The 27,526-nt window shown below is 42.2% G+C and overlaps 1 protein-coding gene across 1 annotated transcript in view; it reads left to right on the forward strand.

The window, feature by feature from the left end:
* The window catches only part of LOC133344936 (thrombospondin type-1 domain-containing protein 7B-like), a 381,310-nt gene that overhangs the window by 348,016 nt on the left and 5,768 nt on the right, over positions 1-27,526 (forward strand). Inside the window, 7 exon segments of the mRNA XM_061555265.1 lie at positions 3,415-3,532; positions 4,587-4,732; positions 8,065-8,257; positions 18,678-18,863; positions 20,494-20,589; positions 21,353-21,435; positions 26,991-27,198. Coding sequence (XP_061411249.1) covers positions 3,415-3,532; positions 4,587-4,732; positions 8,065-8,257; positions 18,678-18,863; positions 20,494-20,589; positions 21,353-21,435; positions 26,991-27,198 — 1,030 coding nt within the window.

Here is a 27,526-nt window from a genome sequence, read left to right on the forward strand (position 1 = left end):
ACACGAGGGGGTGAGTGGCCAACACCAATCCCGACCGCCTTTGTTTCCCCAGTGGTGATCTTTACACATTGCACCAGGTACTAATGTGAGGCTGAGTCGACCTAGGGGAGGGCCCGGGACCGGTTTAGATAATCGTCACTGGTGTTTTCCATGAGCAGGAATCGAACCCGAGTCGCGAGGTTGGTAGCACAGCGCGCTAACCGCTACACTACCACTCCCCATAGAAACACGACCATACATATATATTATAATCTGTATACTGTATACACAACACATACACATGTACACACAGTCATACAAATACATACACATTCATAAAAATTCATATACAAATACACCTACACAGAGATGCGCAACAGCTGAATTTGGTGAGCGCCTTTAAAGGCCTGCATGGCACATGTGTTATGGGAGTGGTGGGGCCAGAAACATGCACAAGCTGGGCAGGACCAACTGTTCAAAGAAAGAATCAGAATCAGAATCTTTATTTAGACTGGAGGAAAGCGATGAGCGATAACGCTCTTTTTCGCAGATGTCCAGTAGGAGGCGGGTCAGTAAATTACAATACAAAAACACGACAGGAGTGCACTTAAAATGTGCAAGACCAGTTGTACAGCATTGCAGGGATCAATACAGCTCATTATCATCACAACCATCTTCATCCCAATCAACTCCTTAGTGGGCATTAAATGTGCATTTTAGTGGATTTACTCTGGATTGACTAGCTCTCACCAAAGTAATGTGTGATTTCCACAACTGGCTCAAAATCACCTTCAGAAACGAGCACAGTGAGCTCTTTTGCAGGATAATTATCTTCCTATCAGACCTGTTCCGCAAAGTGCACATGCAATTACAAACTCACACAGAACATGTGTATATGAGATCGATTAGATCCCAATTGGCATACATTTTCACCATGGGCACGGATTGTACTTTGATGTCATGACATTTGTGGTAGATTCCTTCATCCCACGCTAAGTTTCTTCACCCATACCTCAAACCAGAACAGCATATGGCTGGCTTAGGGCAACAGCTAAAATTATCCTGGCACTGATACATTCCATCACAGCAAAATCCCCAAGTATATAAATGGAACCCTAGATGTCCTGACAGTGAATGGGCATTGCAGGGAGTGAAAAGGTTAGGGCAGCAATTCCTCCAATCCGCTAAAATACCCACACTTGGCTCAGTGACCCATTGCAGAACAAGCCTACAGCTCACCAACGTAAGCCATAAGTTGCACTGATCACCAACTGCCGTTTCCTAAACAACATCCAAAGCAGGTAACTGCTCATATGCCCACGGGGTTCAGAAATTGAGAGCCGAGGATTCACGCCATGTGAACTGATATATTGTCAGAGGGCTCGGTTTTACATTTGTCCGAATCAGTTTATATATTAATTTATCCATTCTGTGAGACATTTGCATCCAGCCCAGATTTTTACAGCATGCAGTTATGCACAAGTGTGTTCTTTGTCACCATAATTTTCAAGCGCCTCTAATTAGGGCTGTTTTTTTCAATTGTGATATGTAATTATAATTATAAATGCACCTGCGGCATACCAGCTTTCTCCAGCACACAATGAAGGCATCGGTGAGCTTGTACCTACAGATGAGTTTTTGGGTCGAGTGTGTGCACATATGTACATTAGAACTATTAAAATTCGCATGTATGCGTATATCCCATATATATTTTTTTTAGTAATATATTAATAATTATTTATATATGATCTAAAAAAATCTCCATGCCAGTGACACTTATAATCTGCCTAAAACCTTCTGATTCATGGTTTAAATACAATCTCTACATGGATGCAAAGGTTGACTGACTATTCCTGTATGTAATTAGCAATTAAGTCAAAGTGCAGGAGTGCTTTGTCACATTGGTTCAAAGATTTTGCTGAAATTCTACTGACGCTTGTTTTATTTATGACTATATCACCAGCATCATTCGATATCTTAACCTGTTCTGGACCACACGTAATTTGACTCACCATAAAATTATTTCCTGTCGCAATATCCCAACATCAGTGCTGAGAAACAAAATATTTGTTGTGGTTGTGCTGACCACACCACCTCCTTCTGTGCTGTGCTGGCCTTTATAAGTAATTGTTATTTGTAATTTACATAGTCGGGGTTGTTTGTCACTGTGCCAATCGTATGTGTGTGCATGTGTTAGGTTGTCTCAGTAAGCTGTGGAATAATGCCACAAGAACCAATAGTTTAACCTCTTAATTGGATAGTACTTGCACTGGAACTCGAAATTGTTGAGCAAAGTTATTTGTATAAATTAACAATGACATTTTAATATAGGTTGTTTTTGGTAGTGGATTTAGATAAACTTTTGCTATTATATTCTTAGGTTTTTCGGTAAAGTCACGTAGGTAAAAAATTAAAATTAATAAAAGTAAAATAAAAATAAAAATCACGACGATTCGGAGGCAACACATGCTTCCGTCTTCAGGTGGAACCGTCAAAGCCCGACAGCTCTAAATGAGGTTGCTCATTTACTTGATACAGCTGTCGACGGAAGCTTGTGTTGCCTCCGAAACGTCGTGATTTTTATTTTACTTTTATTAATTATAATTTAAAATTTTTACCTACGTGACTTTACCGAAAAAATCTAAGAATATGAATCCTTGCAGTCACGAAAGCTTCAAATCTAGAATTTTTGCTATTATAATAAGTAAAACAAAATTATACCCAGGGATACTGAGATCGATCACTTTTGGCCAGTTATATGTTTTAACAGCTTTTCAATTAAAATATCACACATACATTAGAGAAAAAGAGTAATTTTGCTTAATGTATCATTATATTCCTTTACATAAAACACAAAAATCAGAAGTGAGGAAGTTAGCAAGCTTCATTACCATTCTAGCAACTCTGGTACAAATTCTGCAGGTGGTATCTGTACCTGGCATTGGAAATCTTCCAAGTCAAAAACTTACCATGGGCCAACAATGAATCTTCAACATGAAGCAGTGATGAAGCAAATGTTACCGAAAAAAACAAAGATTATAAATGTTGCCAATTTCTACCCGTTACTGTCCAGCTCTTTCTCAAAGCTGGCCACAAGAGTTACTTGCCGATAGCACTTAATTTGACATTCAACGAGACCAATGATAAAAAAAAAATTAAACAATATTTATTGCCACGAGGTTAAGATGATAAGCCCTTGATACCTTTCACAAGTGGGCACATTTTGGAGCTCCTAGGAGCGACCAAGAAAATGACTGGGGGCCCAAATCCATCAATCTGTTTTCCCTATGATTAGTGCTACCACTAAGTCTTTACTCAAGGATGGGGCCATTTCTGGACTAATCTCCCCCCCCCCCCCCACTTTACCACGGGTGCAGTGACACTGAGGTGATATAACCATTCTCTTCTCCATTCTGGTTTGCTTTCTATGGGCAGATTGGTCTGGAGACACCTCGTCCTCTGAGTGAGCCCTGCTCCGTGGAGTGCCCACTGGACTGCCACATCTCTAGCTGGACGTCGTGGTCATCCTGCTCACGCACGTGCGGCCTGACAGGTCGGCGACTATCTGCCTGTGTGTGTGTTTGGAATGGTGGCATAGTGGTTTTTGCACTGCGCTGTGAACCATGTGTAAATGTGTTCAATTCCTGGGTATGTAAACATATCGCTTATTCAAATGAATTTTCATGCTCAGAATACATGCATCAAATCACACGTCTATTAAATTATTATTTGCTGATTTCTGCAAATATTCGGATGTTTACATTTGGGCTGAATGAGTGAACAAAACTGTAAGGTCACATCTCTACAAACATGAAGCGATATAAATGAGATTGTGAACACAAGACAAAATAATTTATACTTTAATCGAATCCTGACCCTGACTTGTGGCAATTCTAAGAATCGCTGTGGCAGTGGCTATGATGCACAACTCCAGTAGCATTTGTCTCCAGCACCTATCCAATATTTACTCAGAAAAAAGGTTCTGTACTTAGTGTGGTGTTTTATATTGGCAAAGGGGTGACAAAAGTGGCCAGTATTGTGTGCTGCGAGTTCATTATTACCTGGAGAGATGTGTGGATCACAACAGGAGCCCATTAACAGAGGTAGACCTGACATTATATCAGGTTCAATAGAGTATTAGTGTCATTATCTACATGCATGTTTTTTTTTATATAGCAATGGGAACCATCGTATTTCAAAGAACCACTGGATCATTTTTTTTCCATTGTGCTCATGGAAAGTGTACTTGTGCCCTTAAACAGTTAGTCCATGTTTTTGATACGTATTTTAAATGTCAGCGGCTGCATTTCCAGCCGGACATTTAAAAATGCAAATGTATACGTTTGTTCATGATTAAGGGTTCATAGTGAGCATGGGGAAGACACGCTGCCCAAAATGGAGGGCAAACTAAACGTCATGCCTGCCCTCCTTGGACCTCATGGACTACTCGACAAAGGCAATATAAATGTGTTAACTTTTGCGTGTGCGGCCACAGGTGCTGGTATTTAGGGCGAGTGTACACTCTTACCCTGAAGCAGTTTGTGTGTGCACACACGTATTGGGCTGTGTTGCGCGTGACCGTGTGCGTGTGTCCGTGCGCACCACAGGGATGATGAAGAGAAGTCGCAGAGTTCTCCGAGCTGCTCAGGGCTTTGGTCGGCCCTGCCCCTCCCAGCTGCAGCAAAGCAAACCGTGCACCCCCATGCCCTGCTACCGCCTGCAGCTAGGAGACTGGTCCTCCTGCCAGTTGAACGTGAGCTTCGTCTAATCCCCGTGAACAACAAATGCCCTCAATAGAGCCGTAGGGCACATTCGAATGCTTGCACCCGCCCCTTCGACTCGACCTCACAGACACTCCCCAAGGGGTCACCAGCAGCTATTGCTATTTTCATGAGAGCTTCACGGTCTGCTTGGCGCACCCCCAAATGTCTTTTCATTAAAAATAAATAATCATCACAGCGCGAGTCGTTATGTTATGTTGAATAGTGCATTACAAAATGGTAGGGGACATTAATTTCGCCTGCCCAAGTGTGCCCTTGAATATGACACTATTTATTGACTCCTTTAACAGTCTAAACATCATTAAGCTTTGCTGTAGAGAATAGAAATAAAATATTACGTGGCAATACTGGACAGAATTATTCATGAAAAGTATTAAAATAAAATATTTAATATTTTTTAGTTTTATGGATATTTTTTGTTTACATGTGGCAATATTTAAAAATGTCACAAAGTTGGCAGTTGCCCCTGGACCTATTCATGCAATGTCACAGGTGATTAGGAACAGGAGGCTGCTGTCAGCAGAGCATTTTCGTACATGAATACTTACGTAATCAAACATTTAATAATACAATCAGAGCCCTCATAAATGTACAAAGAGTATATGACATCACCAAACAACAAACGCAATTGAAATTATGAAAGTACCATCCATGATTTATGTTACAAATTCACATCCGTGGATACGTTGACTTTGTGCGTTTTGTGAAAAGAAAATTTGTTGTAAAGTGAAGTGGCGCTATATTGTTTTTTGTGTTTTAATCTCTTTGCAAGACAAAGGGCCTTTACTTGAGATGTTATAACACTCATTAGTATCAAACCAATGTGTCATGTACCATTGTCAAGTAGACAGGCTTCATGTGTGAGATATAGACAGTTTAAAGGTGGGTTTTTTTGTTGCCAGAAAAAAGGGTAAAAAAACCTATTCTCACAGACAGTTTATGTTTTGGTCTATGGTTTTACATTTTAATTGGGTTGGAGTACAGTTGTAAGAAGTGTTGTGGGATGAGGGTGGGAAGGAACACGAGATAGACTGATGAAGGGGGAATAAAAGGAGATGGGGGAAAATATCAGAAAGAAAAAACGGAACGTTGTGAGGGTGAGACAGTAGAATAGAGATAGAGAATGCAAAAGAGAAAAATAGACTTAAGATGACACCTTATGGCCAGTGAGTATTCGCAATACACCAACATTTCATCTACATTGATCAGCCAACCAATAGCATGGCCCCAGAGACAATTAAGCCATGCGACAAATTGTCTTCAGTTTGACTAATTACCTCTACGCGGTGAGAGGCAGCCTTGACTTGCGTGTTTGCCTCAATGATCTGTTTCCATCACAACACCTCGCTGGTCTCATTTGAGTACCCTTTTTTAAGCCATTGCGAATATTTTCTATCCTCATATATTATGCCTCACGGTCTTGTTACCAAATATCTCTCTGCACTCTTGAGGTTTTTCTCAGCCCCTTTTGTTTTGCTCAATTAAAGGTTAACTGCAAAATGTCCTAGGACTTTCCCCAGAGTCCAGTCTACAAAGTATTTCATTAGTCCATAGAAGGTACAGAGTATACGAGTTTGAGTTTAATTAGTTTTATGATACAACTCTTTAAATCCTCAGTGGTAGGTTCATCTGGGTTTTCAAGCACTAAATTTAGACTTAAAACTTTTGTGACTGCAGGAATTGATATTCTTGGTTCTTTCGGTAAAGTCACGTAAATATAAAACAAAAAATCTAAAATAAAAGCAAAAAACCCACGACTTTTGATCGCAACACAAGCGGTCTTCATGAGGCGGAGAGCACTACTTTTAATGTCTGTTTATCTGTGCACTTGTGAGACTATCAGGCTTGGTAGACATGATAAAACATTATAAACAGTAACACCCCAATTTTACGCCCTCCCACTTTACGTGTTTTCGTTATTATTTACTAAAATTATTGATACCCAATCCTATTTTATGCACCGTTTATCTCACTATAACGTACTGGAGAGTTACGAACTTTCTCATTAAGGCCCAAATTTGTTACGTTCCACGGCGAATATCCAAGTGCCAGATGTCCTGAAGCACCCAACCATGAGCATCCCTGACTAGCTATAGTCTCTTTCATGTGTACTCTATGAATATCTCTTTTCCCCACATACAGTATTCATGGCGACTATTTTTATACAAGTGTAAACAATTTGTATATGATAAACTAATATTAAGACGTATAGTATCATAGACATAGTTTATATATCTTAATTAATCAATAATTTACACTTACTTTTCACACCGATGGTTGTATAATATAGATGCGCAATGGGTTACTGAGCATCCTCTGTTTAGGTACTGCACCACGTTACAACCCACCAACAATTATTCGATTTAAGTACTTTCGATTTACATTTTGGATTTCAGGAACACATCTGGGCATAATCCAGGGTATGCCTGTGCCAAGGGTAATGACCCAGGACTTGAATCTTAGTTCTCAGATATGCTGGCTAAGTGCCCTGAAAAATACATCAATGCTCAAGAGTTGTCCAGCCACCTCTTGTATATTTCCTTTTGTTTTGTTTCTCCCAGAAAATATGTGTCATCCTTTCTGCATTCTCAGTTTCTGTCTCATCAGAGTACCCGGATTCAAGATTATTGTGTGCAGTGAATAATCCTTTAAGATGGCATGTCAACAAAATAAAATGTGGTATGATGCTAATAATCTCCCACTTTTAGGAAAATAATGTCTGTTGGATTACCACTACATAAGACTGGATAAATCAAATCAAATAAACATTAATGTAACTTGCAGGTCCATGCCCATTAAACCCTCACGCTGGCCTCCAAGCTCCCCTACACCCATGGAAGATGCCATGCCCAGTAATCAGCTCGGAAGCTTCTTTTCACTGCAGTGTCAACGCTATCTGCTGCTCAATCTCTGACACTGTCCGGCAGATGTCTTGCCACTGGTTCTGGCTTGAGTGTTTATAACGTCAATAGCAGATCAAAGCTTTACCGCTGACAACAGTCTCAATTCTGCCACAAGCCTATTTTCCCACTCTTGTTATCAACTATTGCCCCCAGTGTACCCCCTCCACTTCTCTTGTTCACTATATATTATCTGCTTGGTCTTGACCTTCCCACCTCATGAACCTCATCAATACCCTCTTGCTCTAAACCTTTCTCTTGTGTTCTGTTGTGGTATATTATTGTGTGAACATGGTGATGTGCTCGGGCAGTGTGGCCCATGAGGACATGGGTTGCATGGCATTTTATGGTGTGATATTGGGAGTTTTGCCATCTTGTGCAAAGCAGTATGTGCTGTCTCTTAGGGAGGTGACTGCGGCGAGGGTGGAAGTGTGAGGGAGCTCACATGCCTGTCCCACAATGGCTCAGGAGACGATCCTGTCAAGAAGGTGGAGCAGAGTCTCTGTGAGGAGGTGCCTTGGCGAGAAGTGATGGGGACACTGGGTGAGGAGGGGAGACAGCCCGAACTGAAAAAATCCTGCATCGTGTCCTGTCCAGGTAACACCTTTTCACTTTGAGAGTGTGTGTGTACGCATGTCTGTTTGCATGTATACACATTGTCAGGAGCGGTAGTGAAGTGGTTAGCGCATTGTGATAAAAACAACTGAAAGCCTGAGTTTGTTTCCTGCTCATCGCCAACATCCGTGGCAATATCTGAACCGATCCTCAGCCTTCCCGAGGTCAACTTAAGAAGGCTGGTAAAATCATTACCTCATCATGAACTACATCACATAGAGGTAAGTCAATCCTGTAGAGAGATTGGTCGATACCATAAGAAAATTAAATAATAACGCACTGGACATGCAATTCAGAGGTCGCTGGTTACATTTAACTCCCAGCAAAGCAGGTGATACAATGGTGCAGGTTTCCTTAATTCCCTCACCTCTGTCCATACAGCAGTATAAATTGGCAAACCACAGCTGGTCATTCGGCAGTTTGCGTGTGGTGGAGAAATTGTGTGGGTACTCCCACATCTTCCAAGATATCTGGGCAGAGTGAAGGAGTAGGTTCCTTGAGTTCCCTCTTGTGAAAAACCTGCCAGCAGTGGCATGAGCAATTGTAGGACTGCACCTTTATCTGTTCTTTACCCAGAAAAAGTTTTGAATGAGTCAATAATAATTTTCAGGAGAGTAATGCTCGGGTGAAGTGTGACAAATTCCCTATTTCGTATGGGGTTTTTTTTACATGGGAGAAACCCACATTGCCTGCAGAAAACCACGTACAAGTCAACAACAAAAATAATCTTTAAATATAGTTGAGTAGACTAAAAAAGAAAATTGCCCGAATTTCGTGACTTTTTAAGATTTAGATCACAAATCGATTGATGTTTTTTTCTTTACATTGTGGTGGATTTAGTGGCTCTAGTCGCTAGAGGGATCACGTGGTACACATGCAACATATGTGTACTTATATCTGTATGTACACAGATTGAACTATTTTTGTCATTCCACTGATGGATGAGGGACTGCCTATGCCATTCAGTTCGTGGGAGTTATATGACAATGATTCACAATGTTGGTCCCTGCGGGTTGATAAAGGCAGAGAACATAAACGTTGATGCATAGCACAGCACAACAATTGATTTGTCTGCACTGCCCTCTGCTGATAATGCAGCCCCACAGCAGTCTATGACACCAGTTATTACACGGGGTAGTCGCCCATCCAAGCACATCCAGCCTCAACCCTGATTTGTGTCTGAAATGGAGCAAGATTGGACACATTGCAGTTGATTAGGTCAAAAGCACATGAAACAATTTTGTTTTTAATTTATACATTATTTTGATGCATGTATTGTGAACATAAGAATCACTTTAATCGATGAATCTATGCATCACTACAAGCATAGCAGTCAAGTTTCCCTCATTCCATTTACATTGCAATAATCACAATATTGACCTATTCGTCATCTAAATACGAGGACCATATCTGGATGCAGTAGAGGATAAGATATTCACATCAAATAATAGCACGTAACATACAGACAAGCTGAGCATATGTAACAATAAAACATAGCATGAATAAAGGATGAAAATGCTATGTTATATTTAAATGAGACATCATATGAAATCTTATTCGAAAAGGAGTAGGTGTCCTACACACAATTTCTTAATCAGAAATGAACAGACATAGGACCAAATTTCGATTTAAAGCTTTCGTAGCTGCAGGGATTCATATTCTTGGATCTTTCAGTAAAGTCACGTAGAAGGGAAATAATAAAATAATGAAAATAAAACGTGATAAAATTCTCACGACGCTTCAGCCACAACACAAGTATAGGACCATCATGCTCTGTGCATCCACAACTGGCTCACTGGCAACAAATGTGCTCAGCATCGTCTCCTGTCGCAGTGCTAATTTCAGTAGGGGTACATTGCACTTCCCAGGCGAGCTGAGTTAGGAACAGAAGAGGTGGTCTTCTTTGATTGGGTGGTCATCTTTGATTGATTTAGACCTACTGCCGGTGTCGGAGACCTCTCCAACATTAACATTAGCTGCCCCGCCCATCTCTAAACCTTTATTAACAGCTTGCCCGCAGAGGTTAACCTCCCAGTTCCTGATGACGACTGCTTGTGTTGCGATCGAAACGTCGTGATATTTTTATTATTTTTATCTACTTTATTTTCATTTTTATTATTTTATTGTTATTTTTTCTATCTATGTGACTTTACCGAAAGAACCATAGAATATGAATTCCTGCAGTCACGAAAGTTCTAAGTCAAATTTGATCGCCTTGCTAGGCACGCTGAGGAGAGGCTTGCGGAGCCCCAAAGCGATTTCAGGAAAGGGCGGTCCTGCATAGATGCCATATTTTCTGTCTGTTTGCTACGGTAGAGGTGTAGGGAATTCCAACAAGACCTACATCTCTGCTTTATTGACCTGGTGAAGGCCGATACCATCAGTAGGCCTGAGCTCTGGGTTGTTCTTTGTGTTTTTGGAGTCCTTGACACTCCGCTCACGATCATTAAGGACCTACATGATGGTGAGCGGGCCCGGGTAAAACTACGTGGCCGGGAGTCGGAGCCATTCCCTGTACACCTTGGGGTGCGACAAGGATGTCCTCTGGCTCCCACATTTTCTAACATCTATTTCCACCACGTAGTTCATGAAGCCTTCAATAGCTGTACCGAAGGAATTTCCATCTGGTTGATGGGAAGGCGAGCCCAAAGTAGCCTGGGGCTTACAGCTTCCCACAACTCACCACCACACTCCCACGCCCTCTTCATTCTTTTGTTCAGAAGAAGAGCCACTCTCTGTTGTTTGGCAGTCTCCTGCTCCGAGTGGAGGAATGTCCATCCCTCATGGTGGCAGGAGCCAGAGCCGGTCCACCGGACCTCCTGAATACCACAGAGATCCAGGCGGTACCGGTCCAGCTCCCAACAGAGGAGTGGTAGCCTCTCCTCCACAGTAAGCGTTCGAACATTCCACTTGTCCACATGTAGTGTTTTTTTGTTGTTTCTGGAGGAGCCCCGAGGGTAAGGATTCAGTCTCTTGGCTCCACCAAATGGGGTTTGGCCAGGGGACGTCATAGACGCCTGTCCCCACAGGGCCTCCGGCACAAGATTAATAAAATTTTTAACTCGTAGTTTAGTGGTAATTAATTGAAGGTGGAGGGGTTACCAGCCCCCCGCACCCATCCAGAGCCCCCATTTGGCCGCTGTGGTGGTTACAGACGCCATGAGGGGAATGGCCAATTTAAGTTGGCCCTCCCCCCACGGCACTGCCCACCACAGCATTGCCATCTGGCACCACGAGAAGGTAGGGGGTTGTTTTTGCTGGACCATATTCAACGCACTTTATCACACACACCACACAAGCATGCAATACTTGAGTAAATCTGAGAACAGCTATAACAAATCCTATGATATAAAACTACACATGAGCAACACTGCACTTAGTATTCTCGTAGGGAAAAAGTCGACCACAATTAATGCCATGAATGACACATTTTAAACAAATTAAGATGTTACACTACAGCACTGTAAATTATCTTAAAATGCCAACTATGTTTTACTACTTAAATCGTATGTTGTTGTGCATTGTGCCCGGAGTACATGCATACTAATTTAATCCTAGCTGAGCACTGTTCTTCACGCACATAAGCAAAATTGTTTATAGCATCATTGATGAATTGTAAAGACAATTTTAAATGATTTATAGGTGCAATGATGTGCATTTTTTTAGGTGCTTTTAAGTTGGGCAAAGTCTCAAGAGAAAAAAAGTAAAAAAAAAATGTTTTACAGATTTTAATATATATACTTTTTTTCACTCTCTTCATGTTATGCAGAGCAGCACTGCTGAGTTGCCTATTTATAAGACAATCCAGCATTTCTGGGTGGTTTGGGAACATGTTGCATGTTTCTGCTCATAAATATTACAAAAACACTGGTACACAATGGAATAAGATGCACGCACATTTGGAAAATAGCGGACTTCAATCATGTTGGAGAAGCCGGGTCAGGGTAGAAAGGGCAATGTAAAAATGGGGAGGAACATTTGTCAGTTGACTCTTCTTTGTCACACACAGTAAAGGGTCAGAGGTCTTCCCTACAGAATGCAGATATTAGGTTAACCCAGACAAGTGTGGTATAAAGGGGAGAATATTTTAAATCCCAGAAGCAACCACTGATGAGGAACCAAGCTTGCTGCCTTTGAGCTTCTCACACGAAATTATTTCATTGCTGCCCTGTCAACAACTCTACGTGAGTTTACAATGGTTTATTTCAAATAACTGGTTATTATTTAACTTCATGCTGCACGTCTCTTATTAAACTTGGTGGCCACTGGAGTATTGCCGAGCGGTGAGGTGTCGCCTTCGATCCAAGGTGTCCCAAACTGACCCAGGACTTTCAGGACCAGGTTGAAAAATGCACGTCAATGGGAAATTTCCAGATTGAGCTCTACTGGTAGTAATACACAGGGCTTAATTTCAGCCCAGTCTATCCGGGTCTGTGGGGCAGAAAATATATATGTATCAGGCACACAATATCCAAGTTACCTATTGCTCTGACTGGGTAATCGTCGCGTGCCAGTCTACCAGCGACTCTGCAATATTGAGTAATTAAGCCCTGATTATAGATGTTTGCGATCTTTGTGATGTTAACTCTCCTGGATATATATGTGCATAACAGCCAAGGTTCTATACAAACTACATTCAACACCTCGCAGCACTCTTGTGTGACATGCAATGTTCCAAAGTGAACGTCAACACACCTACACATTTTAAGGCGCTCCAAATTGCAAATGTCCAAATTAAATGTTTGGGTGTGCCAAATAGGTGGAGCTCTTTGTAAAACACTTCATGTTATCACAAAGGTGATAAAGTGTACATATAAAAAAACATTCTCAGTGTATCACTCAGCAACTCACCACGACGCCCTTTTTCAGATGCCGTTTCTTAAATTGAGTTTGAATAGAGTGTGGTTATAATCCTGCAAACTTTCATTGAATGTTTTTATTATCAACTTATAATCAGCGTCCGAAAGGAAATAAAACAATGTGCATTAAATGCAGTTGACGCAAGAGGTGCGGTCATTTATTCCATTGAAATCCTGTCTGCTCATGGAGCCACGCATCGATGTCCCCGGATTCCACTCCCCCACCCCAAGTTCCAGAGCCGTTTGTCAGCCACAGCACGCTTCGCCCGCATGCCGACACAGAACATTTGTTACGAGCCAGAGAGGCTGCCTTTGCAAGTGATTACTTTCCTCCAATTACTGCGCACATGATGAAGTTTTCTACGCACGTGTGCACAAAATTAATGAAAAATACAGTGGGAATTGAAAGACTTTCTACAAGTAGGTGAATGACAAAAAAATTGACAAACGAGGGCATTTCTTGGAGAATAGCTGTGGCTTATGGCAATGGTCGCTGCTACATACATTTAAAACAAGTGACTTCCACGATGGTGAGTGAAACAGTATCCTGCTTGTTGTATATATGCCCTCTTTTCCAAAATGTATATTAAGAGTAATTCTGCCAATATGTTTTTTGAAAGTTGTAATAATCGATCGGTGTGTAGCCCCTTCCCTCACCCCAGCTGCCTCGCCACATAAAGTCAAGCTGGAGGGAGGAGATCATAAAAAAACCCGTGTAAAGGGGGGGCTAATGAAATTCTGGGGAAATACCGACTTCAAAGGCCGCCATAAACATGTACAAACAGCAGGGGCCACGGATCTCCCGAACAGCGAGAACAGCAGGGAGATTGAACAGACAACTGTTTTTATGGTTTATTTTAATACAACGATAAAAGTTCGAAGCTTGGATATAAGAATAAGTCGACATTTGCGACAGCCAGCACACTCACTCAGATTAAGAACCGGGCTACAATCTACATTAGTGGTTTATTATTTATATTATATTAATGTTATTCACTTTATTCTTCTATCTACGCGACTTTACCAAAATAAACTAAAAATGAATTCCGGCAGTCACGAAAGTTTAAGTCAAACCTTAGCTATATCTTCAACCTCAGGATATTAAATATAACGGATCCCTGGCGATACAGACGGGGATCAAAGGTTAATAAAAACCCTCGGAATACCTGTGGTAACAACTATGTTAGATCACAAATCTTGGTTAACATTCAGAAGAAAAAAAGGCGAGATATATCAATCACACACGACCAAGATAATATGTATTCCATAGAATCAGAGCCTCAATCTTAATTTTGGAGCTTTCGTGACTGCAGGAATTATTCTTTGTTTTTTTCGGTAAAGTCACGTATAAAAATAAAATAAATTAAATAATAAGTAATAATTTATTTAATTTATCATTTTATCTTTATACGTTTTTTCGGTAAAGTCACGTATAAAGATAAAATAATAAATTAAATAATAAGTAATATATTTTTTTATGTATTATTTTATCTTTATACGTGACTTTACCGAAAAAACCAAAGAATAATCAGAGCCTCCCCAACCGCCTTTGTCTTCCAGCAGCACATGGTAGCAATAAATTACATATACAGGGAGGGCGCCTCCCCTTGAGATATCAAACACCATGAAAAAATTCCAAACCACGCTGTAAACATAGCTCAAAACGCTACTCAAAACGTACTTTGAGTCACTTGCAGAGTCAAAACAGCGGAAAGTGGTACGTTACCAAGCTATAAGAGGTAAAATAATATTTTTTTACTTCCAACCGGTGCACGACAGAACACGACTTCAAAGGCCACAGCGCCCCTCTTTGTGAGAGACAACAATACAATTTTACCCCCCTAACCGTGAGGGTAGAGGGAAAGAACGCAGCCAGACAAAATGAACCCCCACTCCTTCCAGATTAACTATTGCAGAAAGTTGAAAAACTAGAAAAACACACTTCAGGGCAATTGTAAGCATCTGTTTCCACGGATGACGAGATAGCTTGAGGAAGAGGACAGGAACCAGGCCTTGATGCGACTTAACAGATTACTTCAATAAATTAGAACAGACACACACACGTACACCAGCCAAACAGCTGTTCCCACAGGCTGAGAGCGAAATCAAAGGAATCCCGGTCCTTTGTGAGAAGGCAAGCCGAGGTGGGAGAATTTTGAAGCAAGAACACATAACACGCAAATCAGTATTGCGAGGGGTGGGCTCCGAGGCATGGCCTCGAGATCAACCATGGATGTCGTGTCTCGCAGAGAAAAGGGACGATGTATTGTTAAGAGCTGAGTTCAGCATGGACCGACAGAGTATCGCTGAAAGTTTTGTTCTATATCTACCCTTATGTTTTGAGTCGCTTGCTGAGTCGAGGACTGCGATAAGTTGTATTATGCTAAGCTATAAGAGTTGTGAGAAGCTAAGAGGTGTGCTAATACAATTTACAAGTTTTGAGAGTGAGTGATCCAGCCAGCGACAAGTAGCTCACAGCAGGAGCCCTCTTGGAAGAAGGGCGGAGAGCACCAAAGTTGATAAACAGCGCTGCACACCAGCAAAGGTCAAGTCTACAAGGATCAACGGAAATTGAGTCTTGCTGCGGCAAGCTCCGGGGGAGGGCCCCGCAATTGACCATGGATGATGGGGCTTGCAGAGAAGTGGTGTGTCGCCGAGTGTGAGTTTGGCGCTGACAGACGAAGTATGGCTAAAAGTTGTATTCTACATTGAGTGCCAGCTCCCACCAGCATTTGCAGCAAGAGAGAAAGAGAGAGAAAGAGAGTGACGAGCAACGACGAGCAATCAACCTGTAGAAAGGGTGGAAAGCGCCAAGCATCGACCAAGCGAGCATCGGGGAGAGAACTGGTGCAGCCTGAAGGAAGGCGCGGAATAGGCACCACCGGGTGCCCCCGCGAAGCTGGCAGCTGCCCGCCAAAGGAGAGAGAACAGAGCAGTGGAAAGAGCCTGAACCAGTGCAGCCCTGAAAGAAGGGCAGGAGAGGCACCACCGGGTGCCCGCATGAAGCTGGAAGCTGCACGCCAAGGGTGAGAGCATGGAAAGATCACAGAGAGAGCTTGCGCAGCCTGAAGGAAGGGCGGGAGAGGCACCACCGGGTGCTTGCACGAAGCTGGCAAATGCACTCTAAGGGAGAGAGCACAGATAGAGCTCGGAGAGAGCATGGAGAGAATTCGCGCAGCCTGAAGGAAGAGCGGGAGAGGCACCACTGGGTGCCTGTGCGAAGCTGGCAGCTGCACGCCAGGGTAAAGAGCACGGAGCAGTGGAACCAGTGCAGCCAAGAGGAAGCGTGTCGGCTCAGGCAAGAGCACCATGTGTTCAATACACACACACACGCCAGCCCAGCGACCCTACTGGGAACCTGAGGTATGTTCAGTACAAGGAACGCTGTATCACGTAAACCACTAATTCAACAAGTGGCAAAGAAGACACACACGTAGCATGCATATCGGGACATACAATTGTTCGAAAAAGTTTTCTTCGTGTTTCGAAAAGGGTTGCCATTCCAAGGTGCTGCGTTAAATATTAGCTGATTGTGAAAAGCATTGCTGCCCATTGAGTTATATGAATACGGTCGTTTAGAAGTATTTTAGTCATTCGTTTTCGTTAATTGTATATTCTTAGCAATTAATTAATTGAGGTATACTTTTACCTCGGGTACATGATTCTTTATGACTGTTCGTATGAATATTGTCACATTCATTTTTTAAAGGAACTATTCCTATCACCGTGTATGCTCGCTCGACTCTGAGAGATTAGCCAATTGTTTTATGCTCAGTTTAACAAACGTAACCATTGAAGGTTATTTGTATGGATCAATGAGTAGGACATCTCGAGGAGTATTGTGTTGACAATTCCGAGCATAAGTATTCGCATGTTAGAGTGTTTTTAGATATTAAAGTTGTTTAACACAGAAGAGTCTGAGTGGTGCCTTCCTAAATTGATGCATAATAATCTTAATTATGAGAACTGTTTCCTGTGGTGAGATCTGAATTTTGAGACCTGACATAAAAGCACTAAAACATAATCAGTAAAAGTTTAAGCGAGAATCAATGCATTATCACAATTGGAAATACACCCTAGACAACGAAGCCGAGCCTAATTAGCATAATCCCATACACTTGCATAACTTCATGCAATTACACCTTCATTGTATTATTATGATTGGTAATACCCCTAGATAACGAAGCAGAGCCTAATTAGCATAAATGTGTAGGACTCGTACAAGGGTTGTCTTTCTCTCCTCTTTATTTTCCTCTTAGAGTCCACCTTCGCCGCGCCACCGCTCCGCGTCTCGGCGCGGCCTCGCTCCGCTCCGCGTCGCTCTGCTGCGCCACCGCTCCGCGTCTCTCCGTGCCCTCACTCTGCTCCGCGTCGCTCCGCGTCTCTCTACCTCGCTACGCTTGTCATCTCTACGGTTTCTCCTACTCTGCATCCTTTGTGTTCTCGCTACCACTGTCTCTCCATGCTTTACTCTACTAACACTGTCTCTCTACGCTTTACTCTACTATCACTTGCTCTGCGACTCCCTGGGCACCGTTGCTGCAGCTCCATCCACGACGCCGACTCGTACAGGACTTGCATCTCTCCGTTGTGCTCTGGCTTATATCCCCACACCAATTAATCTGCCCTAATTATCTCTACCCCCCCGCTTATTGCTCGCCCCCTGCCCCCCCCGTGTCACGTGGCCTTGTTTTCGCCGCCAGAGCGACGCCAGCTAATGCCCACTTACCTTTCCAGCCAATCACTGGCCTGTGTCCTCCCGGCTACCCTGACACCTGTTTCAACCCTTAACGACCCACTTCGCCTAAAGCCACAACAACCATTACCTCACATCACCTCACTGTACTGTGCTTGCTTGCATAGCAACAGAGGCGGGGGGTGTGTGGCGCGCTATGCTCAAGCCTTACAAATGCATTATTTGCGTAATTATTTAAATTAGCATAATTTCGGAACATTACACTTTTTTACATTGCATATAATAACGTATTTTACCAGGTAAGGGCAACTGAGCTATGAACCTCTTTTTCAGAAGCGACCTGGCCACAAATTATCGCTCAATAAAGTGGCTTATCTTGTGAAAATGTATAGGAGCCAAATATTCTAAACGCATGATTCTAAATGTGGAGAAAAAAAAACGGAGGACTCGGAGAAAAATCCACAGGACCACAGGAAGAACATGCAGACTCCAAATACTATATACAGGCATCAGGGTTGGATCGAATCCACGACCTCCTGTATGCCAGGCGAGGTAGTTAAAATCTTGCCACCGCAGCACCCTTCTATCTGAAGTACTGTGTTCTCTTCTTCTTATGCTTATAATCCTTTTGCCTTTTGCGCCATTGGGACAAGACCGTTTCCTTCATTGATATCTTCTTAAAGTGATGTTTGCACTTGACTGTGTCCATCACTGCGTCTTGCAACAGAGATAGCTTCCATTTCATCTGACGTTTTGTGTTTGACATCCTGTCCAGTATGGTTTCCTCTCTCCGCCCCATGCAGAGCACCTTCAAGAGGTTTAATCTCCTCAGCGGTCTGTCGTGCAGGTGACTGCCAGCTGGGCACATGGTCCACATGGGGCGTCTGCCAGTTGTTAAGCTGCAGGCACGGTGTTCCTGTGGCTGGACCGAGAGGGCCGGGCGTGCAAACCCGCTCCCAGCATGTAGAACTCCCACAACACGGCATGCTCGGCAGCTGCCCTCTCCAGCAGTGGGAGGCTCGCGAGTGCTCTGGTGGGGATTGTGCAGCGCACACAGTCCCACACACACAGACACACACATGTTCACCGAAAAAAGTAAAAGCTGCCTTTTCGATTACCCATTTGGCTTTGTTCACATATCGCTGTTGTTGTTAGTGTCCTGGATTATTACACATTAGGATGATCCCGTAGTGTAATGGTTAGCACATTGGACAATCCAGAGTGTCTTGTTAAATCTTCTGGCATGGCAGGTGAAACAATGGTGCAAGTTTTTTAAATCCCCCACGTTTCTGTTCACCCAACAGTAAAAATAGACCCACAGTCAATCAGCAGGTCGCGTGTGGTGGGGTAATGAGTGTGGAGACTAAGGGGAGCGGTAGTGTTGCAGTTAACGTGCTGCACTACGAACCCGACCACCCAAGTTCAATTCCCATTCATGGCCCACATTGGTGACGATTAACTGAACCGGTCCTAGGCCTCCCATAGGTCAATTCAGCCTCAAATAAGTACCTCTTGTTATGTGTAAGCGTTGCCACTTGGGAGACAACGGCAGCTAGGGGTGGTGCTGGCCACCACCACCTCGTGTGCCGTGACGGCCTTCATAGCGAAATAGCCGTGCCAGTTACTCGGTAACAGCACTTGCCCCAACAGTCTGTTAAAGCTATATGGGGGATTTTTTATCTTTGTTTAGAGACCCTTCCATCAGCAGTGGCTTGAAAAAGCAATTTCAAGGTTGCACCTTTACCTTTATACCTTTTACTGAGTTATCATGCAGTTTATTTTTGTTTTTCATAATTGACTGGAGACATCCCTTGTAAAAGACAATTATATCTCTAAACTTTCACCTGATAATAAACACAGTCGTGTGCATGCACGCATGTGGGTATATCTACGTATACCTGGATTATTACAAGTGCGCAATTGTATGCAACATCTCCCATGTATACTCATATGAAATTCGTGCCCCTGCTGATACAAACATGCATGCACTTGCATTGTTAAAAATGTCCCCAGGATGTTATAATTGAACGAACTTCATTGTTCACGAAACAACACAACCCATTGCTATGGCTTGTCTCCATATAGCAGTGCTGTATAATAAATAAAAGGATACAATCTACTGTGACATGACAACCAGTGAGCTATATTTTATATTTACTTCAATGTAAATTGGATAACTATTCTACATGGGGTATAAAGAAACAAACATGCATATACCATTGCACAAGCATATCCAAGCATAAATGTGCATCATTTATTCACAGTTTTAAATATATATGCGAGTAAATATTCTACATTGGTGCAGATAAACACCATTGCACATCCACACACAAGTAAAAATGTGCAGTCATCCATGTAAGGATTTACACACACATCACATCAACATGTCCTGATGATTTTCTATACAGCACACTTTGATACAAAATAAAACTGAAACATACTCGAATACACACATCAAATATTTCAGTTGTAAATTTTCTATAGCTAGTACATCTTCCCAAACAACAACAAAACTAAATGAAACACCTTGTCTTTATTACTGTACTCGAGTTTTGTGCTCGATTCTTATTCCTCGTCTGTAGAATGTGATTTGCTGCATTATAATTTGTAAAATACTGTGTCTTGCTGTAAATTACTATGCGTTGGTGTGCCGCATGTGACAGGGGGGAAATGCTACAGCTATGAGTGGCACGTTGGGCCTTGGGTAGGGGGCCGACGGGACATCTGGTGTCAGCGGTCGGATGGAGTCAATGTCACAGGTTTGGACCTCAAGTTGTGCTACTCCCATCTCTACCTTGCCCCCCTCCCCTCAAATCCATCTTCTCACAGCCCGCTGTCCCTCTTGCCATATGAAATGGCCGAGCAGTGTGTGTTTTGTCGCTTGTTATAGAGGTTTGCGGTTCGAGCCCCCTTGGCTGCCCTGGTTAATGCTTCGAGTGTAATAATGAAAAATATACGTGCGTCGTTTGCTCCATAAAATATGCACCGTCTGCTTTGAATAACGTGATGTTATTCAAAAACGAGTAGGCCATGTGTGCCGGCATCATGGTACGATTTATGCAAACTTAAAAAATTGCTCAATTGCGACAACACATACCAACATTTTCCCTACTTCTGTGGCTTGCTTGGGTAAATACATGTTAATGATAATTGCAAGCCAGTGAAACGCTGTACATTATGTCCGTTACAATATATAATGACATGCACTGTTATTTCATTTTCGGCTTATATTGTATCGTCATGTTTTGAGTAATCCAATTCCTCTGCTATGTGAATTTAAATTATTTCAGGCAAGGTATGACCAGTGGACTTTACCTAAGAGTGTGGAAGATAAATCGGTTATATACATTTGCCTTACAGGCAACATAGATCAGCCTTCTAATTTTTAGGTTTTATCTCCAAACACTCGCTCGCTCGGGCTGCTATGTGTGCTTTCCTGGACATTTTTCTCTGCGATTTAAGACTTTGCTGCTCTGTAAGGATTTGCTGCTCTGTAAAGAACATTTGGCCGTGTGTCTGCAGGTGGCTGTTCCCTCGCCAATCAACCCAAAGCCGTACACTCCTGCATACCACCCTGCCTCCTGCCACACTCTTATTGTGCCGAGGTTAGCGAGTCGCCAACATGGTCACTGCAATACAAACACATTCAATCACTCCTGAACTCATCACTCCCAACTTGATTTATGTTTACACACTTTGTGATTTATTTAACAAAGCCATTGCACGATGCAATAAATATTTATGCAGAATAACTACAAAGTTCAACTGGTACAGTTGAATAATAGCCTCAATCAAAATCCGTCTGAAAAAGCTCAACGTGAGTAAAAACATTTCTGCTCACTGGGTCCCTCTTTTTGAGGGAGGAGATCTTAATAATAATGTTTGATGAGCACCAAAAGGTCCAAATTTGTGCGGAGTCTACTTAATAAAATGCTGCTGGTTAATGTAAGTCGCGCAGTCCAATCAAATATGTAAATTTTAGGGCGATAAAGAACAGACGTGGATTTATTTCATCTTTTTTTATTACTCATACACTACAGAACCAAATTTATTTTTTCAATTTAGAAAAAAAATCGTAATTAAACATTTGTATTGTTATGTATGTATTTCCACGTATTCCATGAAAGCCATCTGTATGCAGGTTGTTATAATCAAACGCACACACACACATTCCTGCAAACAAAACCTATTATTGGATCATGATAGGCATTATTAAATGTACCTCTATGCACTGTGAAATATTGATGAAGACATTGGCAATTAGCATGGGCTTATTCCATTTTTACGAGGGGTTTTAGTGGTCACTGTTAAGCCGACTATCCGACTTTGCCAGACAGCTCAATGCTACACAATCTCATACTCATTTGAACCATTTCATATTGATGCTTTTACATTTAAATTTGCAGATGGGTTACATTACATTTAATATGTGTGTGCAATTAAATATAAATCTGTACATAACTGCAACAACCTAATTTAGCTTGTTTGCTGTAATGGCTCTTCAGAGTATAATCTGCTTACTAGAACAATTTTCCTCATTAGGAATTGTAATGCACTGGTATCATATGTATATATGCACGTGCCCATCTCTTGAGAATGGAAATAAATACTACGTAGTCACACACATATGCTCACATATGCATACCAGTCACACTTGATGCTCAAATACGACCAAAGGTGAACGTATGCTATTCAAAGTGCTCACATGGAAATGTTAATTGCATTTCACATGATGGTTCACCTTTTGCACTTAAAATGTTTCTGAGTTGTTGTTTTTTTCCGTAATAATGTGGGTAAATATGGACATCCCCCTACTAGAGTGGTCATGTACCTAATCTGTGATATGGTTCATTTCACCCAACATTGATTTCTGACCATGGATATCTTCTGAATTCGGTTTTATGTAATTCCTAGATATCCTTAGGCTAAACATAGCACCTGATGTGATACAATAAGCAACGAAGAGACAAAGGCAGACATGTATTCTACAAACCTCTCCTGCAACATATTGGTTGCACATGCCAACCAAAATTATTAAACCAATTCCAAAATTCTATACTTGAAGTTTTCGTGACTGCAAGGATCCATACCCTTTGGTTTTTTCGGTAAAGTCACCTAGGTTAAAAAATAAAACAAATAAATTAAATCATAACGTTTTAGAGGCAACACAAGCTTCCGTCTGCAGGTGGAACCGTCACTTGATACAGTAATTTTGATGTGACGGTTCCACCTGAAGATGGAAGCTTGTGTTGCCTCCGAAATATCGTGATTTAATTTATTTTCTTAGTTCTTTCGGTAAAGTCACGTAAAAGGGAAGTAATAAAATAATAAAAATAAAACATAATAAAATAAAATAATTCTCACGACGTTTCGGCTACAACGCAAGCAGCCGTCTTCAGGTGAAGAGATGTCGCGACTCTAAGGTAATACCAAACGCATTTACACTAACATCTGCTGCTGTAACTTCTTCTAATGCGAAACGAATTCTGTCTAGAACGAGCTTAGCTCTCATCTCAGAGAAAATCAGACTTACGCGCACCGAACTAGATCAGTTAGACAAGACACTCTACAAATCACACTTATCTTTGAGTGCAACAATGTCCACATCTGATTGGGAACATGTAGAAAAAATGACTGCCTCTTCAGCTGCCGCTATGTCGACTAAATGTAAGGACAACTTGATTTCCAAATTCAACCGCCTCTCAAACAAGAAACCGGACCCACACATTGAAAAGCTAGATGTTAACAAAGTCGTAATTAATCGCAGTAACAGTACTATTTCTGAAGGTCTGAAATCCGTTTTAGCTAAAGGACTAAACTTTGCAGTCACACCTAGACACATACCAGTTAATGATATAATTGCTCGAGTAGATGTAGCTCTCAAGGGCTTGAGTCACATCGCTGCAGACGTAGCAAGATCTGAAATCTCTGCAACCCTCAAAAACGCTAAGATGCCAGCTAGCAACATCAGCAAAGATGAGCGTTTTGAATTAGCTCAATTAAAAAAGAGGGAAGACATTGTCATCCTCTCAGCCGACAAAGGCAATGCCACTGTCATCATGGACAAAATAGAATACAACAACAAAATTCAAGAACTACTCAACGATGGCAGCTATACAAAAATAAAAAGAGACCCCACCAACAGCCTCGTCACTAAAACCAACAAAATCATTTCTGATTCAACCGCATTATTTGATCAGACCAAACAGTTCTCGTTGAAACCTTCTGCAGCCAGGCCACCAAGATTATACGGCTTGCCAAAGATACATAAAGAAGATACACCTCTTCGTCCCATTGTCTCTACTATCAACTCCCCCACCTATAAATTGGCTCGTTTTTTGTCTGAAATCCTACGGCCTTTCACTGGAAAAACCACCTCTGCGGTACTAAACTCTACTGACCTGGTATCGACAATCAAGGGGATTGCCCTGTCCCCAGACGACCTGCTTGTCAGTTTTGATGTGGTTTCCTTATTCACCAAGGTTCCTGTACCTGATACCATCGCAATCATTGAAGACTTGGTTCATCATGGACTGAATGCTGGGGTACCCCCCCTGGTGAGACACTGCTTAACCAATACATACTTCACCTGGAATGAAACTTTCTACAAGCAAACTGAGGGCACCCCAATGGGCTCCCCCCTATCTCCGGTTGTAGCCAACATCTTCATGGAGAAATTTGAGACGGACGCCATCCAGACTGCCACTCTACGCCCGACCTTATGGAAGAGGTACGTAGACGACACTTTTGTCATCTGGCCACATGGCCGTGCTGCTCTAGACCAATTTCTCGACCACATCAACTCCATACACCCAGCCATCAGATTCACCATGGAAGTCGAAAAAGATGGCAAGCTACCCTTTTTGGATGTCCTAATCAAAAGGAGACCTGATGGTTCAATGAGCCACTCTGTCTACAGGAAAGCCACCCATACGGATGCTTATCTAAAACCGGATTCCCACCACCATCCATCCCAGAAGAATTCCCTCATCAAGACTCTATATCATAGAGCCCAATGCATCTCCGACCATGAACACATTGCCAGTGAACTCAAACACGTACGCCAAGCTCTTAAGGTTAATGGTTACTCCGACTACACAATCCGCAAAGCCATCACTCCAACCATCAAGAAGGATCCTGTTGAGGAGCCTTTCAAGACCATCACCTTACCCTACATTGCTGGGGTCACAAAAAAGATCTCCAAAATCCTGATTAAACACAAGATCCAGGTCCGATTCAACACAGTACAAAAAAAATCCGTGATCTGGTACCGTCTGTAAAAGATGTGGTTCCAGACATACAGTACCCTGGCGTCTACAAACTAAGTTGCCTCTGTGGTAGCAGTTACATTGGGGAAACCAAACGACATGTCTCGGACCGCATCCGTGAACATAAAGCTGACCTGAAACACGGTAGGACAAACACCTCAGCCGTGGCAGATCACTGTTACAACTCAGTGGGCTCACATGATATTGACTTCTCCAAGACAGAGGTTCTCTGCAAGCCATCTGGCTATCATGAGAGATTCGTTCATGAGGCGATCCACATATACAAACACAGAGACAATTTTAACCGAGAAGATGGATTCTGGCTTAGCAATCATTGGAAGGACGTAATAAACCATTTCGACACACATTAGGGTGGGTAGAATAATACATAGTGTTATATTAAATGTATAAGATATAGGTTGGTTTACAGAAATACAGTATATAATTTAATGTTGGCAGTATATAGTACGGTATATGCTCGTGTGATGCAATAGAATAAAGTTTAGATGGAAGCATATTATATAATTTTTACGACGTAGAATTGTAATGTATTACTTGCTGTTAGTAACTCAGCTTAGTGTAGAGTATAGTAAGTATACTGATGGTGCTATGCTATTTATACTTTAGTTTTTTTATGTAGTTTATACTTTAGTTTTCTACGTGGTGGTTGAGTAACTGCAGCTACATATCATTAACATTCCTTTCCTTTGTTACTGCTAATCCCTGCACCCCCCCCTTGGTGCTGTTGATCCTGCATAATGCATGGGCATAATATGACTTTGAAACCCCCCCGCCCACCTCCTACGCATTTCCCATGAATATGCTAAATTCCTCTTCACATGCACATTCTTTTGTTAAGGCGCTCTTTCCTCCACCTCCAACGCAGCTTATATATAAGCTCCTAGCTTGGCATTGTCTCATTCTTCACCTGAAGACGGCTGCTTGCGTTGTAGCCGAAACGTCGTGAGAATTATTTTATTTTATTATGTTTTATTTTTATTATTTTATTACTTCCCTTTTACGTGACTTTACCGAAAGAACTAAGAAGATGAATCCCTGCAGTCACGAAAGCTTTAAATCGAAATTTAATTTATTTGTTTTGTTTTTTAACCTACGTAACTTTACCGAAAAAAACAAAGAGTATAAATTCCAAAATATGCTATAAATTATGAGTAACTCATGACAGGAAGAGGGCAGACTGGAAACAAGACTAATATTACACAAAAAGTTTTTATAGACAAAAAAAGGTGTGGTTATCAAAATGAATATGGTACATCCAAAATGTTAACTTTTGAGTTGAAGGTCATGCAATATGCAAGGCATGGTGGGAGAACTGACACTGTGGTCAGAAACACGCGTTTTGCGCTCTCTTTATACAACCTTTTGGGTGTGTTATTAATCTTAAACATAATGATTACTCACCAACAAGCACCTGCTATTACAACTCAGAAGTCAGTGTGTTTCCCTGTATTAATCTCTATTGATGACTGTGATCCATTGGTGGACATTTTACATCCACGGCAGATGCCAAAATATCAATATTATCAAAACATAATTTAAACATTCATGTAACATACCATATTAATGTAAAATATAATTGGTTGAAAAGCAGACACACATCTGACACTAGATGATAGTGTTGACTGCAGGAAGATCACAAAGTTCCTCTAGCTATTGGATGTGTTTTTGGGGTGTACCACATGTCTGGCATAATGTTTGATGTTTCACTTCAGTTCCTTTCCTGAAAAATCTCTAAGAAATGCCAGAACAATATGCAGTACAATCCGAAAATATGTTGAAGACCTATACAGCACAACTGTGCAAATCCTTCGTTGCACTATGTTCCTTCGTTCTCTAATTCCAGATTTCTGTTCCTGTGCTTGGTCGTCCAGGGTGATGTTTGTGTATGCGAGGAGGGCTACCAGGAGGTGGTCACTCCTCAGGGCTCTCTGGAGCACTGCACCCAGGTGTCACGGGGCAGAGAGCGCCCGGCAGAAGGGCAGGGATGGGGGCAGGGCTTGGGGGGAGGTGCAGCATTGCCCAGCAGTCCTGAGCCGGCCTGGGAGGTGGGAAGCTGGGCATTGGAGCCATTTGGGGATGGTGGGTCCCTGCATCCCACTTACGCATGTGTTAAATAAGACTTCTTGACACCAAGGAGGATTGTAGAACCAGCCAGAGACAAGGACTCTTTCTCAAGGCTGCTTGCCGTTTATTTACTCATACACACTCTGTTCACTGTACACTCGCTGCTACTTTACACTCTCTGCACTTGACGCTAACACCCATTATGGCGCACGTCAGAACTCTGTCCTTTACGCGGACATCCCTTCATATATCTACGCCCTGGTACGGCTCGTCTGCCCCGGGTGGGGGATCATCCAACACCGCCCGGCGACAGCTCGAGCACCTCTTCGACGGCAGCTGGGAT

The sequence above is a fragment of the Lethenteron reissneri genome, chromosome 21, assembly GCF_015708825.2.
Source record: "Lethenteron reissneri isolate LAM-NWPU_2019-01 chromosome 21, ASM1570882v1, whole genome shotgun sequence".
NCBI classification, from domain to species: Eukaryota; Metazoa; Chordata; class Hyperoartia; order Petromyzontiformes; family Petromyzontidae; genus Lethenteron; species Lethenteron reissneri.